This window comes from Micromesistius poutassou (genome assembly GCF_964030765.1).
Source record: "Micromesistius poutassou genome assembly, chromosome: 9".
Taxonomy (NCBI): Eukaryota; Metazoa; Chordata; class Actinopteri; order Gadiformes; family Gadidae; genus Micromesistius; species Micromesistius poutassou.
Window position 1 is genome coordinate 17,585,843 of NC_140279.1, and position 19,161 is coordinate 17,605,003.

General features: G+C 47.3%; 1 protein-coding gene across 1 annotated transcript in view; it reads right to left on the minus strand.

Moving 5' to 3' along the window:
- The window catches only part of fryl (furry homolog, like), a gene marked incomplete at its 3' end in the record, with an annotated part of 60,666 nt that extends 45,003 nt beyond the window's left edge, over positions 1-15,663 (minus strand). The window contains 4 exon segments of the mRNA XM_084472953.1: positions 245-298; positions 1,302-1,510; positions 13,528-13,593; positions 15,126-15,663. Coding sequence (XP_084329079.1) covers positions 245-298; positions 1,302-1,510; positions 13,528-13,593; positions 15,126-15,327 — 531 coding nt within the window. The 5' untranslated portion in view covers positions 15,328-15,663.
- Between the last annotated feature and the right edge of the window lie 3,498 nt (positions 15,664-19,161).

Here is a 19,161-nt window from a genome sequence, read left to right on the forward strand (position 1 = left end):
AGCGAGACCTCGATGGATATGCTGATGATGCACCAAGAGGCATTCACAGTATATGCCTTTAAGACAGAGAATAACTACATTAGGACATTGGATAAAACCTGTAAATTACGACATTTAAAACACATGGGTCAACGATAATTGAAGTCTCACTCAATAGTCAATCCATGTTTACAGATATCTGGGCCAGGCCTGTGATGAATGAGGGAATGTATTTTGCATTGTAGCATAACTGAGGAGGTCTCACCTGATCAAACTGTGCATCTTCTCCTCGCTGGAGGGACCGGGAGAGGGGCTTCTCCTGGGAGGAGAGGAGTCAAGGAGAGAGGAGGGAAGGAAAGAGCGAGAGAAGAAGGAGGAGGAGAGAGGAAGAGAGGATACAAGAGGAGGACAGAGGAGAGGAGGACGACGAGAGGAAGGGAGGAAAGGAGGCGAGAGGAGACAAGGAGAGGACGGGAAAAGACACAGAGACCGTTACAGGGTTAGTTATCCCAAGGAGGATGGGCTTCCTTGGCACTGCAAGCCAACCCCTAGAATATGTGCCAGGAGCCGATGATGCCCATAAACCAGTAATGCTGCTTTTCCACCGACAGTACCAGCTCAACTCGCCAGGACTTAGTTTGGTTCCAGGCACGTCGTGTTTCCATCTAAAAAAAGTATCTCTTAAAGTGGGCGGGTCGTTGAAAAGAACCTCTTCGACATGGGCGGGTCGTCATTAGGGTTAAATTCTGGGAGACGGGATTCCCGGGAAATCTGATCAAGACTACTTCCTGATTCCCGGGAAAGGTTATGACGGGACGGGGAAATGGGAAATTAAATTACATTTTAAAATGCAATGAGTGCTCGTCTATTGTTTTCATACGGTAACATTGATGGAGGCGTAACTCGAGCCCCGGGAAAGGAAAGACACAAAAACGAAACAGCGAAACACTGATCCGTGTCCCCCTCAGGAGCGGGTCCATGGACTCCAGCCTCGCCGGACACACACAGCCACATGCAGCCTAACTCTATCCGCGGGAAAGGAGCAACGGGAGCAGATCCGTGGACTCCAGCCACAACTTAACTTTGAGCGATTATTCCCGTTTGCCAGCAGCCTGTTTGCGTCACACGAAAGTACCTGCTCAGCTCGCTTGGAACCTCGACGTGGGTGCTACTAAAAAAAGTACCAGGTACCAGGTAATTTTTTTGGCGATGGAAACGGCAAAAAAAGACGGGCCAAGTCGAGGCGAGTTGAGCTGGTACTGTCGGTGGAAAAGGGGGCACATGGGGTGCACTGCTGCACAACGCTCTGGTCGAGGACTCACCAGTGGCTCGGCCATCACCACCTCGATCTTCTTCTCCGCCAGCACGGCGAACTCGGCGAACAGGCTCTTGATGACGAACTCCCCCGGCTTGAGCTCGGGGTCGATGGTGATGCTGGACATGGCGTCGGTGTTGCGCTTCTCCCACGCCAGGGGAGTCACCGAGGAGGGGGCGCGTCGTTTACTCACACTGCTGTTGACCGGGGGCGAGGCTGTTGGGAGAGAACACACGCTGGTTACACACTAAATTTACACCAGAGCCGTTTTAGACGCGTTTTTTAGTCGGCCGTCAGACTTCAGCTAGAGATAGAATCCATTCAGACTAGTGCACTGATTCACACCGGCGGCGTTCTACGCCCGTCTCACGGCTGACCAAAGCTTAAATTTAAGCTTCACTTCTATTTTCAAGCGTTTCTGAAGCGTCTCGGTTATGATGTTATCTGATGAATCTTGAAAATATAGCGAAATAAACGGCGGCGGTGTGAATTGATACGCCTACATTACGCTCACATCTCTCTCTCGCCTGCGGTGTAAATTCCCAGTAGGGCTCTTGGAATGAAATTCGGAATAGAAACCGAATAGTATAAAAATACTTGCTGTTCGGATGTAAATGTAAATGCTGTTCGGATGTAAAAAAAATGAATCAGTCGCCTGTTCCTGTAATAATCACGGATGAGGGGGATTATGATAACTGGGAGTGCATTCTTTAATACATGTTTTGGCGTTTTTATTGGTTGTTTCCGTGTTCGATAACTAAATTAGGCCATCACTCTTTCGTAGAAGGTTGGTATCCAAAACAAAACAGTTTTGATACAATTTCACAACTTGGTGATATCAAAAACAACCTATATTCACGTACCGATGTGCAATTACACATACGCTTGTAATGCTGACTGCCATCGAGATGACTGATCAATACATATAGCAGATTAGGATAATTATAGGTTTATGTTTTTAGTATACAGTTATGGATGCAGTAACACTGTTGAGAAACGTAAATAGGCTGTTGCCTCCGCCATGTCCTATCGTGCAACCTGTACAGTTACCATGGTGACTATGACAAAAATAGTGTGATTGGTTAAACAGATATATTCGCCGGCTAGGTCCTTTACACAAAACGTAAATTGTGTTGTATGTATACATTCCCATTTTAGTCATTAAGTTATTATTTTATTGTTTTGTGAAAAAAATCGCAACAGACCATCACGTTCAATGTAAAAGGACCTTCTCAACGTGAGTTGTGAATCAACGCTCTCCATCACCATGGACAGCGCAGTTTATTATATTAATGACATTGGGGCAGCGTTAATATATCATTTTGTGCCAAATATAATTTACTGTTAAAATGTTTAACAACAACATGCTGATCGTGGCATTGGCAATACATAAGCCTGTTTATATTAAATTTGATTATTTAACATTAAACATATATATGGCGAGTATTGAAAATAATAAGGAATGAAATACAAATGGGATTATAGAGGACGATTTAACGCTCAATTACACACCATAAAGGGACATTGTTGACCTCACATCGTTCAAAGACATAAACCAACCAGTCTAAAGATATTCAACAAAATGGTCTGCAGTGCACAAAACGGGACATATTTCACTAAATAACACCCAGCAGGGAAAGGGCAGATTTTTTGGTACAACTGGAAAAACATATACAGCCATTTCAGCCACTATATCAAAGTTGACGCTAAGGTGAACGGCTCTTATTACGAAGAGAAAACATTACCACCGATCCACTTTAAACCTCATCTTATGGCCTGTGAGTGTGAAAAACAAGAACATGAACTCACACCGTTTCTCACTGGCATTCGGGTTCTGCATTTATACAAAGAGACGCTAAGGACTGACAGGCAGAAATTTGCGACTGGCTCCATCAGAATGACCATCTGTCCCAGGACTGCAGCCTGGGACAGAGAGAGTTACCGAATGAAGAGCCAAGGCTGTGGCCCAGGATGGACAGCAATGGGATATGCAGAACAGGCCCGTGTAGAGACACTTTGGAGAAAATGTGCAAAGCGCTGTGCAAACACACCCACACCCACACACACACACACACACACAGAAGAGAGGCGCACAGTAAATATGCATGCCACTCCTTGTGGTGTTTACTGAGGCTAGCCATGGGACATTCCCAGTGTTGTCACCTGGGAAACGTGCCGGGGGAGCCCCTGCCTCTGTACATGTGGGACCCACAGTCAGTCAACAGCAATAACACCCCCCCCCCCCCCCCCCCACTCACTGCACAACACACAATTAATTCAATATGGCCAGCATTGAATTCAATACAGTGTACACTTGATCAAATACAGTTTACACTGAATTCAATAGAGTCTACACTGGATCCAACACAGTCCACAGTGGATCTAATGTGGTGCACACTGAATACATTCTAGCTGAGAGAGCGGTCACTGGAGCTCTGGCCAGTAACCCTCTCTCTCTCTCTCTCTCTCCCCCCCTCTCTCGCCCTCTCCCTCCCTCCCTCTCTCTCTCGCCCTCTCCCTCTCTCTCTCCCTCTCCCTCTCTCTCCAACTTTGTTCTGTTTTCCTGGTCGCCAGAGAAACACAGCGTGTTCCTTCCAGAACTCTGAAACAATAGTCAGGGAGGGAGGAATGGGGAGAAAATGGAAGACTTTTTTCACAGGAAGTCAAGATGTTGACACCCAGCGACCGGTCGGGAGGCGGGCCGGGGGCCTGACACATTAAGGCAGGCAGCAAACAGTCACCAACAGTGCAACACCCATAGACAGGCAGAAAACCCCATGTACAGTCTTACCTCTGTGTCGGACTGTGGTGTGTGGTCGTGTGCATACTGTGCAATATGAAAATGTGTTGTGTGTAACCATGTGGGAATGTGCGTTGTGACAGTGTGTTGTGACACAGTAAAGAATGTGTGTTATGTGACCGTGTGTGTGTGTGTGTGTGTGTTATCTGCTTGTGTGTGAGACAGAGGGGAGGGGTGTGTGTGTGTTGTAGTGGAAATGCTGCCGAGCAGCACAGAGAGGCTTTCAAACAGGTCCTCTTTGTTTACAGAGTTCCACAAACACCCTGATGATGATGATGTCACATAGCCAGCTCCCCACCACCAATCACTGATCACCGGCCTGTGCCCCCCTCCGTCCCTGCCACTCCCCCGTCTCCCCGTCTCTCGCTCCCCCCCCCCCCCCCCCCCCCTCTCTCTCTCTCTCTCTCCCTCTCCCCCCCCTCGTGCCCTCTCTCTCCCCCTCTGCCTGTCCCTGAGCCAGCTGGAGGGCCGACTGTTTCACAGATAGGAGCAGCCCGACGTCGTTTGTACTTTTCCACTCTACAACAGACTAAGGAAAGAAATGCAAGGCATCTTTTCCCGGGCCAAGTCTCCTGATCACCCCCCCCCCCCCCCCTCCTCCTCTCCTCCCCTCCACCTCTCTCTCATTGGGAAGTCATTTGGGACATGCCAGTCCACTGCCCACCGCCCAACTTCCCTGTGTGCACTGCAAAGTGGTGAGTCTAGGAGACTGATGGTTTCAGGGACATGGAGTCCAAGCAAACTGCAATGACTCCTTCTAAGCCTTCACCAGAGATCCATTGCTCTGTCCTTCTATTCAAATCCCTGTGCAAATGCCACGACAAACTCCTAGCACTAAAAGAAAAGAGAATTGGCATGAACATTTGTGTTGGAAGTGTGTTATTTACTGGTGTTGATTGCTCACGCACACACACACACACACAATAGGATTAGGCCTAGCGTAATATTGTTGGCTTGGCAACAAATGGTGTCATCAGCATAGATGTGTAAATTGTTGAGGTTTGAGGCAAATGTTAATCAACTATATAGGAATGATTAATCGATTGTAAATGAATCCATCTAAATGTGTCTTACTGGGGGCTGATCAGAACACTCTGGACTCTGGCTCTACTTTAGAAACAGTGTCTTCTTAACACACACACACACACACACACACACACACACACACACACACACACACACACACACACACACACACACACACACACACACACACACACACACACACACACACACACACACACACACGTAGCAGCAGCTCCAGCAGAAGAACACCACTGCATAGCACCACTTATCTTGTGTCAGGTCATCTGACGCAGCAGAGCACATTCACATCCCAGCATGATACTTACATAAAGCAATGATACTCGTTACAAGTTGAGTACAGCTCCCTCCAATGTGCAACTGCAGGCTCTATTTGAATAAGCATGTGATATGCGTGGTGGATTTGCAAACCATGGTGCATCTGTGTATTCAAAATCCAGTATCCATTCAAGTAAGACATAGGCCAGCCCCAGCACTGCTGCAGCAGTCATCAAGCTGGTTAGCAGGCTTACACAACCCCAGGGCAGAGTAACCTTCTTTCCAGTAAAAAATGCTGCCTTGCCCAGGGACTGCCAGGCTGTGACCGGCCAGCAACAATGGAGCACAGAACACACCACACCGTGTTGGTATGCAGAGATGTCCCATGCATGTTCAGTTTGCTAGTCAACAACGGGAGGGAGGACAGGCACTCTCTTCCTCGGTCCAAGAAGGTGTCATGGCATAGGCAGCAGCGAGTCACAGTGGTTCGTCCTAACACGTTGATCCTTCAACGTGACTAATGACTGCACTACGCACTCTTCAATGTGAAATACACAAGAAAATTCATCACACGATTCATGTTGAAACCAATTTGGCGATCTATGGGACGTAACAGGGTTGTGTCCCCTTTGCAGGAGTGTGTTATTAAATCTAATGACTGCTCGAAGAGCTGGAAAACTCTGGAAGTTCATACGAGGGTTGTCGTGTTAAGCATGTGCACACAGGTTACATAGGGAACAGGTTGGTGTGAAGTGAGAAAGGGTCACGACAGCTAGAGAGACCCAGATTAAGAAGAAAAGACTGAGATGGAGAGAGACAGACAGACAGCCAGACAGAGACAGACAACAGAGACAACGACAGATACAGAGAGAGACAGGGAGAGAAAGACAGACAGAGAGACAGAAAAGGTGGACAGACTGTTTGGCAGGGTAACGCAGAATCGTTGAAACGAGGCATGGCCTCTTTGTTTCAGAGGCCCCGCTGCAGCGAGCTGGCAGCCCGTTCAGGATGGAGGCAGAGAGGGAGAGAAGTGGGGGGTATTAATTAGAAAAAGGAGCAAATGGAGGACAAAAAAATGTGTTTACTCAGTGGTTAGATGTTTTAGGGAATAGCAAGCATCTAACTTTTAAGGGCCACATCCTGACATTGAGACATGACAACACAATATTCGTAACCTAACCCTAAAATTTCCATTAGCTTTCACAAAAAAAGAACCGTGAAGCTAAAGGCAAGTTTACAAAAATAAAAAAGGAAGTAGCAGCTGAAACGCCTCAAGAATAAACATGAATGGGTGAGATAGCGTTCTAGGGAGACTGCAACACTGACGGGCCAAAAGAAAAGTATTTAGCTGGTCATGCTCATTCTGGGTCTGACACTAGCCTAGGCCTGGAGACTGTCCTAATATGGCCATTCCTGATAAGGCAACTTGGAAATAGACAAACAATAGAGTAAAAGGAGAAGGCACGTCAAATAGGATAATTTTTTTTGGCCGAAATGGCAAAAGAAACTTTGCCTTTATTACCTCACGTATGCAAAACTAGACCCGGGCAAGGCATGCAAAACGTGGCTTTGCCATTTCAACCGTTTTAAGAAATGAACAAATGCAAGATGTGTACACAGGGGTGTGTTTCACTGTGAATCAGACGTTGGACTCAGTTGCTGTTGCTGCTTTGTATTGCATTGCAAATGCATTTGCATTGTAAACCTATGATTTGTTTAGAATGTTTTGCTTCTCTATAGTGAGGTCACTGGAAGGCATTGTAGATCTTTCAATGCAACAAAGACTGTCGTTTGTAGAATATATCTATCCTCAATGCAGGCTAGAAGCTGCACTTTAAACTGTCTGGAAAATAATAATAAAAATAATAATAACTTCACCAAACAAATTAATCATTTTAGCATATGCTGCTCGCACGACTCATAAGATAAAATGCATTATCATATTTGTGATCAATTACCCGGTAGGGAAATTCAGGAACATAAGAACAGTGAAAATTAAACATATCCAGAATGAAATGAAGAGGCTATACACCTGTAGATTCTGGTTAGGTAAGGAGGGTTTATCAGTGTATTTTACGGCACAATCCTGAAATGGACATGAGCCATATACACGTTTGGAATCTCGGTATGTTAGTGTACATGTGAAACATGAGTGAAGACAGTAAAACTGTCTACATGTTTCTTGCTCATGAAGCACTAAGCAGCATTAAAGGCACTGTTTGTCAGCCCATAGCCGGCTATAGGACGCAGGAAGGTTTACGGGACGGAGTGAGAGAAGGGGGGGGGGGGGGGGGGGGGGGGTGGTTGTTGTATCTGATGTCTGCGGAGACAAAGCCCATATAGGAGAGTCTAACAACCGGAGCCAACTAGCAGACTGATCAATAACGGCGAAGCATTACGGACATCCCAGAGGAGTTGCAGAGGGCTGTGGTGGGGAGAAAGAGGTAGAGAGAGACACAGACAGACAGACAGACAGACGGGAAGGGGACAGGGATTGCAATAGAGAGACAGAGAGAGGGCAAGGTGGAGGGATGGGAAGCGGAGATTATGTTAACAAAACCAGGGGAAAAAGTGTCTAACAGCAGGGGAACGGTGGAACGCGTTGGTGGCGTCAGAGGAACAAGAGAATGTTACCGTTCTACTGAGGTCTCACCCAAAAGAAGACGATGACTCAGTTCTCCTCCTTGCTGCCGTGACAACGTTAACCATGACATCATTAAATTGTATGATGAAACACATACAGTGTGTTGGTAATTTAGACTTGAATTGGCTAAACATCCCCATTATGAAATGCTAAAACATTGAACTGCTGACTTTATGGTGACTTATTGAAAGTATCAGGGACTTGTCACTTGTCCTGACTATCATCAGGTCACCTATTCAAACTATTTGCCTCTTCCGTTAAAGCTCTCTGCGGATTTTCAGATGTTCATTAAGGGAAATCATTCCCTTGGAAACAAACATGAACCAGCATTACAGTAAATCTAACCATAACACTACCTCCACCATTACACCATTACAGTAGAGCACTGAAGCTAACCATCACGCTACCTCCACCATGACAGCAGTGAAGCAAAAAAGCTAACCGTCATGCTACCTCCACTGTTACGGTAGGGAAGCGCACAAAGCCAACGGTTATGCCACCGCCACCATTACTGTAGCGCAGCAAATCTCCCCATCGCCTTACCCGCCATACATTATATTCCCGAGCCAACCACTCCGCTACCGGCATATATTACAGTAGAGGCGAGATAACTATCTCACTACCTGCATTCACATCAAAAGGGGGGCCTGCCTCACTTAGCTATACCTAGCCCAAACACGCACCTGCTGCTGCCTAAGCCATAACAACTCTGAAGGTGTCTGGAGGAGATAAAGGAGGATGCATTGACGACTGCTATGAGAGTGTGGGGCAGGAGGCCTTGTTGACTGTGTGTGTGAGCCAAGATAAGAATTGTTGCCAGAGGGTGGTATGTCAACTGTGTGTGTGTGTGTATTCGTGTGTTTGTGTGTGTGTGTTCGTGTGTGTGTGTGTGTTCATGTGTGGCCTTGCTACTCACAGCTTCCGCTCCACGACTTCAGCAGGGACTTGATGCTGATCTCAAAGAAGACCGAGTCCTGCAGGCTCAGCATGGTGGCGCTACACAATCACCACCACCGCCTTGCACGATATAAGGCACTAACTTGACAAGCCGGATCACAACCGCCACCACCAGCAGCAGCAGCAGCAGCACTTCATTTACACCTCAAGGCTTGGCACTGTCCCGGGATACACGCACAAACTGGTTCCTCTCCCCAAACAAGAGGCAGAGGGGTCCACTATCCTCCACAGGCACAGGTTAGGACCGGCATTCTGAAGGACAGCATCCAGATCCGTGGGCAATGACGAGGGGCTGCTGGAAGGGCTCTCGTACACGGCTCTTATTCCCCCAGAGAGCAGAACACAAGAGTATTCCTGGCCGACGTCTACACTTCCCAGTCCACAGAGTCCCTCATCCTCACCCCGGCAGGGAGGCAGCACAGAGCACGGCCAAGCAGAAGGGGAGCAACGCAACCCCGGAGCAAACTTTGTCTTCCAGGAGAGGAGAGAGAAGGAGAAGTGGACCAGTAGTACAGAGGAGAAGTCTGAACAATGCACAACAATTCTCCCTCTCTTTCTCTCCCTATCTCTCTCTCTCTCTCTCTCTCTCTCTCTCTCCCTTCCTGTGTTGAGTGTGTGTGAGAGTGTGTGTGTGTGTGTGTGCGTGTGTGTGTGCGAGAGAGAAAGTCCTAGCCTGCTAGCATTGTCAGCTATTCTCTCACCCTGTCAAGCTCCCTCGCGCTCCCATTCGCTGGCGGAAAACCCCTCCCCTATCTCAACTCGCGCTTGTTTGCTCACTGATGCCTGCTTTTTGTGTGAGAAACACAAGGGGAAGGGGGCGGGGGGGGGGGGGAAATTGAAAGAGAGAGAGGAAGGGGGAGGGATGGAATGAGAGTGAGACAGACAGGAACATTTGAGCAACCAATCGGTGGGAGGGGTGATGTCATCAAAGTGCTGCGAGTGGCTGCCTGGCGGTGGCTCAGCGATCCAAACGCATGTCACAACAGCGCTGCCTCTCAGCCCGGCTATCAGACACACGCTTCCTGCAAGCTCCCTAGCCGTACTGATGCGTCATGCACAGCCCCCACCCACACTCTTGCAGCCGGACATAAATAGAGCGTTGGAGAGGAAGAGATGGCTGTAGCATCGGACACCCTACACCCCTCCTGCAAACCTGCATGCCACAAATAACATGTCCCTTCCCAGAGACACTGACACTGTTACCAAGCACAAGGATTCCTACGCAGAATTTGCATTGCTTGAAGGCACACCGGCATGCAAAACACTGACATTGAACTGGAAAACACACACACCCCAGTGGCAGCACAGTAAAAATATAAATCAGACATGGCAGCAGTTTGTTGTGTAGAAGACATTAAAATAGGCCATGAATTCTATGTTACAATGGTCTCATATATATGTCCTCATTCCCATTCAAATACTACTGCCAAGCACAGTAGTGTGTCTCTTTCATACTTTATTCTCTTAAACCCCTTCTTTCTTGCCATTCTTTCCCCTTTTACAAATATTGCTTCTCATGAGCTGTTTTTAACGTTACTCTATGTACTTGTTATGTACGGTGTTGTCCAGTGGATACATTTAGTTTTTTTTACTATATAATCATTTAGCAAACCCTTTTATCTAAAGTGTCTTGCTGTGAATTCAGATAAGCAACAGGTAGGGAGGGGTGAGACATCTCGCTCAAGGATGCCTACCCAGGTATCAAACCCTGTATTGACTAGTTAAAGGTAGGTAACCCTACAAACCCTTTTCTGTACCGACTGGTCTCCAAAGCTACCGGTGTCGCAGACAAATAAAAAGATATGGTTTTGTGGTTTGTATCCATGATTTTGATATCAAAGCAAATGTCCATGTGACATCCCTAGATGCATGGCCTCATCACGGGTGATATGGTTGAGCGAATAAACACAGAATCTAATAAAGTCCCAAAGGCACAGAGAAGCAAGACGCCGTGACCATTCAAAGGCACCGCCCCATAACCCGAACAAGATCCTGATCTCGGAATAATTGCTCTCTTCTTATTTATGGGATATCACCGTGCTGACATTGTAAACAAAACGGTGCAGAACACCTGTTAAAAAGGAATTCAGCCTTTTTTTTTTTCTTGTTTCTTGTTACACAATCATTATGTTGTGAAAACATTCCAGTTTCCGCGATGACCAAATGTTTTTTTTTTACGGCCGGGCAAAGGATTAAGTTTGTTAACAAAATATTCGGAAGAACAGAATGATATAAAAGTGGGACAAACGCCTTTTGTCTTCCCCAAGCTTAGCCGATCCTCTCTCACTCGCTCTCCCTCGGTCACATGAGGATCTTTCACAATACAAGTTATGCAAAACCAGGCAGTGCTGGTTGCAAATAAATAAATATGAAACAAATGATTGCATTGTCAACCCCCTGCACTCATGTAAACCTCAATTTGGCCTTTGAATAGAAAACTCAATACAAGATACAGATTTGCAAGGGACAAACCACAAAATCCCAACAGTAAGGACAGGTCACAGGAGCAGAGTTCAACCAGTGCAGACACTTGGTTTATTCAGGGCTGTGACGTCTATCCTGCAACCCTTATTAATCTGGGAATACACTTCAATATGATAGTATTGCTACACTGCCCTGCCAATGGGTTAATTCTCTCATCTTTAAAAAAGGAGTAACCAAACAAAGACATAAACTGATGAAACTGCACCCTCTCTGGTGAAACAGAATATTGCAATAACAAGTGACCAGGCTATGGTGCAATATTCAGATTTAGCACATAGGATGTGTACATTTCTAGGTCTGACTCTGGGTTTGATAAAAGCAATATGGAAACATAAGTCACTCTCAAGAACTGTGTGGAATGGGCAGCCCCTCGAAAGAACTGACATCACATGACTTTAGTTTAGCCAACTTGACAGTTTAGGTTATCTTTTTAATTCCCAATCTTTTCTCTTCCCTCTGCCGGCACAAGATCGATCCACCTCGCTCCATTCACAAAGAGAGGCAGCGGTGGGCGATGGCTGCAGATATTACATGGGATCTCTCCCTGGAGTCTAGAGAGTGGACCATGCGTTTCCTGCACCAGCCATTCTGTAGCTGGGGGTAGTGGGGTGGTGGGAACAAATCGATAAGAGCTGTAATTCTATCCCTGACCTCCCTGGTGCAGCCGGGGCCACAGAGGACATAAGGCAGACCTCATCCTCTCTGAAACCCTCTCAGAACCAGACCAAAGCCTGCATTGGAACACTGTTCTTCATGCACATATTTGGGCATATGCATTTGTTTGTTTGTATGGGTGTATTCAAGAATGTGTGAATGGGATCGTCTGCATAAATGTGTGTGTGCGTATGTGTGTCTGTGTCTCTGTGTGTGTCTCTGTGTGTGTGTGTGTGTCTCTGTGTGTGTGTGTGTGTGTGTGTGTGTGTGTGTGTGTGTGTGTGTGTGTGTGTGTGTGTGTGTGTGTGTGTGTGTGTGTGTGTGTGTGTGTGTGTGTGTGTGTGTGTGTGTGTGTGTGTGTGTACGCGGTTTCCCTACACAACAAGAAATGCTAAGGATGATTCATGGCTCTCTTCTCTGTCTTCCATGACACACCTCCCCCAGTAAGTGCAGGGTCTGACCCAAAGCTTCTCCATTACCAAGCTTCTTTCACTACCCTTTCAAGGGCTGGGCTAATAAGCTCTACAAGAATCCAGCCACTGTGGTTCCACGCCCTATGAAGTCTCCTGTCGCCACGGGGACAAACACATTCACCTTGTTGTACCATTACATGCCTTGCGACTCGCCGGCCCAAACGTAGGGCCCATCACGCGCACCGCGCACCACACACACACACACACACGCCCGGTGACAAAGCACCAACCAGAAGAGTGGCGCCCTTTACACAAACACGTCAACCCTGATGACCCTCCTGAAGTCAGCTGATGTCACCACAGTGGCCAACGGCAGCACCACCTAGAAGGAACACTTTGGTGTGGCACTGGCGGTGCTCAGGCCGCATGAGGAGGGGAGGGGAGTGGGTACCACACCTTTCTCCTCCTAACAAAGGAAGACAAACTAACTCCCATTGGATGACACAAACTGCAAGAGTAATTGGCTCTCTCCCATTAGATAAAAACCAACCCCACCAACCCCAATCTCCGTCATTGGAGGACTCCAATCTCCAAGAGTAAACTGAGTCCATGTGAACTGTAAAAGAGTCCATGACACCGTCACCCACTGGACGGTCCCAACCCCAAGAGGAACTGACTGTCCCTCTCATTGGATGAACCAAATCACAACAGTAACTAACTCACTCCATCTCCTATTGGACAAAACAAACCATAAAGGTTAACTGACTCTGCTATAGTATGAAACCTACCCCAAGAGTCACTGACTCCTACTCCCATTGGACAGATCAAACTCCAAGAGTACATGACTCTCTCCTATTGGATGTTACAAAAAACCATGAGTAACTGACTCCACTATTGGACGTAACCAAGGAGGAAGAGTAACTGACGCTCTCTCCTATTGGACGCTTCCAACCCTAACTCTTCAGAAGACAGAACTCACCATCAGGAACGCTTTTACCTCCAGGAAGTTCTGCAAAGGAGACTTTTCTAAAAAGACGTCTGTGTCCTAGTTGAAAGAGGAAGGAGAACAAAATAAAAGGTTTAAAATAATTGTTTTATTCCTGATTAGAATTGTCCTCAACATCATTATCTTTAAAAGGCATCCCCCCTCTGGGAACGTATGGACAACCAGGCATGAGAACACATTGGACACAATATGGGCACCAACAGCTTCCTTATTGTCAAGATAGAAAGTTACAGTATAAACATCAGAATGCTGCTGCGGTTTGCATCGCCGGCCTATCCCTGGTGTTTAACCGGTCTAGTGGGGTGTTGGCTAGCGTAGTTAGTGCACTAGCAGTCTGCAAATGTAGCATAGCTCTGGGCGTGTGAGTGGAGCAGGCAGCAGCCATGTTTTAACCACAAGCAAACACAACAAACATGTTCTAACAGGTAGCGATGCACACAACGCCACAATAAGATTAAATAGGTAGGCATCACCCTGGTGACTCTCTCTCTCACACACACACACACACACACACACACACACACACACACACACACACACACACACACACACACACACACACACACACACACACACACACACACACACACACACACACACACACACACACACACACACACACACTATGGCTTCTAGCCTAACGAAAGGCTGTCTTATGGTGGCAGTGATCATGGCTTTTGAAACAGATGGCTGAAGCTGTAGACACTGTACAACTGTTTCAGCTCATCAGTCTGTGAAATAAGTTGCTTGACCAGTTGTGTTGTAATTTGTATGACAAAGGACATACATGAACATAAAAAACTCTTTAAAAGTTTCCAATGCAGGGAAGACTATCTCTCAGAGGAAATCTCCTTGTGTTTTCCACCAGAACAGGCAAGGCAAGATCCTGACCAATTCTAGCAGCACTTCTGGTGGATGTGATGAACATTGCCACTGCTCATCGGCCCATTTGGGTGAGGGCATCACCATCCCTATTCAACTCCACATGCAGCGTGAATGGAGTGTAACTGGGGAGTTAATTAAACCGCAGACCATACCAAAATAAGAAAATAATGAACTATGGGAAACTATGCTGTGAAGATCAGAACCTGGTGCAACCTCAGCCAACCTCAGCCAAAAGTCCTCTGAACTCAACATATCACTGCTGCGTATGCAAGTTTGTTTTTTGTGGTGTGGCGGCTTACAGCAAATAGCTTTGCTGTGTACAGATAGCTACTTTATATAACAAACCCACTGCAGTTGACACTCATCACACTAGGGTCATTGAGAATAGCAGTTAGCGTTTGCATTGCAATTTGCTATAGCATGGGGATATGTCACATACACGATGATGACGTTGAGAGCTGACCATGCAGTCGCACTTAAATCATGTGTGAACACCCGCACGCACACCTTGCAGAGAGCATTGTCACACGACAAGACACACGCACACACAACATAGAATACAACACGACAGCCATGGGGTGAACGCCAGCACACACACACACAACACAGTGCGCCACAAGCATGATCCAGGGTCAAAGACCCGGGATCGGTGACCCTGAGGGTCACCGACGCAGGGTCAAGGGTACCTTTGAGTCGGCTCCGACTGGTACGAGGTGGCCTGCTGCCACAGGGGTCCTGGTCTTCCACTATGGTGTGCCCCATGGCCAGCAGGCCCAAGCGCTTCATTCGCAGTAGCCGGGGGCCTGTCTCCCACGCCAACCCTGCCCCGTGATCCAGGGCCCCCTCCCCGGACATGGAGGCCGGAACCAGGCTCTTCAAGAACTCCATGTGTCAGGATGCTCTGTGGACCGTCACCCTGTAGCGTCCCCTCCGAGTCCGTCCAGCTGCCCCATCTCAAGCTCCACAGAGCCCAGCTTCACACTAACCTCCTGGGCCTGGGACTACCTGGTCCTACTGTTTACCCGCTGGTATCCGCTAGAGACCACTCCTCGCCAGGCGGGCTACAGCTGCTCAGCTTACAGGCGCTCCTCAAACAGAAAGTACCTGACGATTCACCAGAACACACTCTTCTCTGCTCTCTCGTTTTAGTGGGCGGGGCCAGCCCTGTATGCCAGGCACTATCAGGGCGGAGACAAGAACATGTTTTACAGGAGATAACACACGCCTGGGCAGCGGGCCAATCACAACAGGGACGCCAGCGGCCACACCCAGCTGGAGGAAGAGCAGCTCTCTGTGGTTAAGGTGAAGGAGTTACAGTGACGAGCTAGCAGGCTAACGAGGTAGCGTTAGCCGCACCCCCCCACACACACACACACACACACACACACACACACACACACACACACACACACACACACACACACACACACACACACACACACACACACACACACACACACACACACACACACACACACACACACACACGGCCTTTACCCCTGTGCTGGAATATTCTTCAGAGAGTGGCTCTATTGAGCAGGCCAGTGCTAGACTGCTATGATTTGAGTGCTGCAGGTGGGACATCCATGGCCAAACCACAGCTCTTGGAATAGGTGGTACAGAATGTGCTGACTCCAAACAAGCTTAACTGCCTGAAGAAATAATCAATCCAATATCTGCTGAAAGAATATGCAATCATTAATTGACCAACCAAGCACAAATTTAGTCCATCGTCATTATACTCGCAAAACTAGGATATGACAATGTTCCACAGTGCAATAAAATAAAACCGCTGTAAAATGTTAAAACATACTTTCCTCGCTTATACTTTCATCATTGTGAGTGGTGTGTTGACAGTCATCGGGTTAAACGGACGAAAGCAATGGAACTGAACTTCAACTGGGCTTGCAAACACAAGCTGTAATTATGCTTTACAAACCATGACAGGACGCATACTTTGAATATCTCTGTAGGAGTACAACGCCACTCACATGAGGAAGGAGTTATGCACTTAACTAATCACCGGTACCAACTGGCGATGCCGCAATGAAGATACAACACTTCCACTCAACACAGCTTGCAATGACCGCTTCTGGAGCACCGACTGAAGACAAGCCCAGGGTCACATACTCATTTTGAAGAAATTAGGTCATATTTAATCAGTATGAAAGGTGCCTAAGAGAGAGATCTAATGTGTCCAGGTTGGATCTACGGTCCATAGTCGTTTCAAAAGACTATGCATTGCTCCTGAAGTTGACCAATCTCATCAGCTCTGCATCACAAGGTTTAATATAGAGCTTTACAATAAACAACAGCACACATTACAGGGTTGTTGGCTTAACAGAGCATATTTCTCAAAAATTTGGAATATGATAACAATCTATTAGAACTTCAGGAGAAGCCTCGCTATGAGAGTAAGGATGGTGCTGGACTATCCTGGACTCTTAACAAACCCACAGCCTGACAAAGCTCTGACCCCACTTCAACTCAAACACACATGCCTCAAACACACACACAGGAAGTGCTCCCACCCACTGTTTTGGTATGTGAAATATCTGTGAAATTATGTAACAGTCGATATACAATCCCTTTGAACCGGCTGCAAGGTCCCCATTGTCTTAGAGCCCATAGACACTCAAACCTCCCAGCCAGACAAGAAGCCAGTCTGCAACATACACCAAAAGGGGCAATGTGGCAGACTTGCAAGAAAGAGTCAGGAGTCTGTCAAAAATAGGACAAATGAGCATTTGGAAGCGGGACATCACTATGAAAGCTATGCCACAGGGCTGCCCTCTAGTGGCCAGTGTTATTCCTACAAAACAAGCTTCATATTGGGTGCATTTCTAGATTTAAAAAAAAAAAAAGCAACTACAGGTTTGCCAAGGCCATTTCCTTTACTTTATTCTGGCAAAAATAAAAAATAAAACACAAACAACTCCACAACACTTAAAGCGACTGTTCTGTGTCAGAGGGCAGATATGATGACCCTTGTACACAAGCAGTTTGTGTCCACTGCTCGCTCTCTCTACTGCTTCACGCCACCGTAAAAAACCCCAGCAGAGCGCGGGGCAACGTCAAGAAGTGAAAGTCCTAAATTAACCCACTAGCCCTTGGTTGTCAACTGCACAACATCCTTTCTTTGAAGCCCCAACATGCTGTAGTACAAGAACCCAGGGCGTCCGTCGTGTCCAACTGGACTGACGGGGGTCAAGCAGGGGGGTATTATTGGCGTGGTAGGTTTAGCTATAGGAGTCACCCAGGGAGATAGTGAGGGTGGAGGGCTGGAGGTGGATCGGTGCTATAGCCGGGCTGGCTGGGGCGCTGGGGGGGGGGGGGGGGGGGGTGAGAGAGAGAGAGATTGTCATCGGCAGGCCTACGCAGCACAATGGGTCAGTGGAGGGAGCAGCTGGGCCCAGGCGCCCGGTGCCGACGGGGCTAGAACAATGCCCCAGCACTGGGGGCCCTGATCCAATCAGGCCAGGAATGTGGAAGAGGAAGCTGGAGGAACAATGTTCCCCCCGGCCGCCCCGGCTTGGTTCTTACAGTCAGCCATGAGAAAACAGGAAAAGTGGGCGGAGTTCATAGGAGTAAAGTGCTGGCTCCCCAGTGCTAGCTTTAACACTACTGGAGAGTGATTCATGAGCTGTGGTTGAAGCATGGTTCCCTACAGGTCATACAACACAAGCCTCTAGGATAGCTGAACAATACCCCGACGCCCTCCAATGGTGGACGCTCAGTACTGCACTATAGTGAATATGATGTACTACATAATGAGCCAGTACATCAAACGCCATGTCTCATGTTAATGTTTACTGCATTATAGACAATAGATCACCTTCCTGACTGAGGACAAGGGAATCATAACCTATAACTCTTCCACCTCTTCCCTTGTCATCTAATGACTCATTCCGCTGTTTGTATAGCATCATCTATCTGTTTATCGTGTTAAATACTTTGTCAATACATTGTATACAAAAGGTTAACAACAGAGAAACAACAGTGACATAATGGAGTAATCGCCACAAAGAACTGATGTTGTCTGCGCTCTGAGTGACAGCAGTAAGCTCACCCACATGGAGAGAGGCTGTCACTGCAGAGGAATGTGACCTGATCAGCTCTGGGTCAACCAGGCTCTGTTCCTCCCTCACCAATCACAATCAAGCTCTGTTCTCGCCTGCCCAATCATATTCACACACTGTTCCAGGCTGGCCAATCTGAGCTACACTTGTCCTTGCAAGCCAATAACCGGCGGGCTCAGTTCCCGTCTGGCTGCCAATAAGAGTTTGACTTTGTTCCAGGCTGGACAATCATAGTGACACTCTGTTCCTGCCTGGCCAATTAACATTCTGACTGTAGGCGCTCAGTTATGCCACATCCCAGAGGCCCCCCTCAATGCCCCCTTCTTACTAACCTGGATTCCTAGGAAGATTGCAGTGCCTTTATAGCTTTGAAACTTTCCCAGTGGCTTTGTTTGAACCCAAACAAAGCAATAACTTGTCTCACAACCCCCAATTAACCCGTGCCCTAGTACAACCGCAATCTAATTTAGAGCAAAGAAGAGCAGTAAAAGAAAGAGAAAAAAAACCACAGGTCAAAAGCACTGCCATCTTAACATAAGACGGATTGAGTTCTCAGCTGAAAACGTGTGCAGCAGCTTTTTTAACCTCAACCTGAAAAAATAAATCCTCCCTTTGCTGAAGTCGACTAGGGGTGGGAAAAATA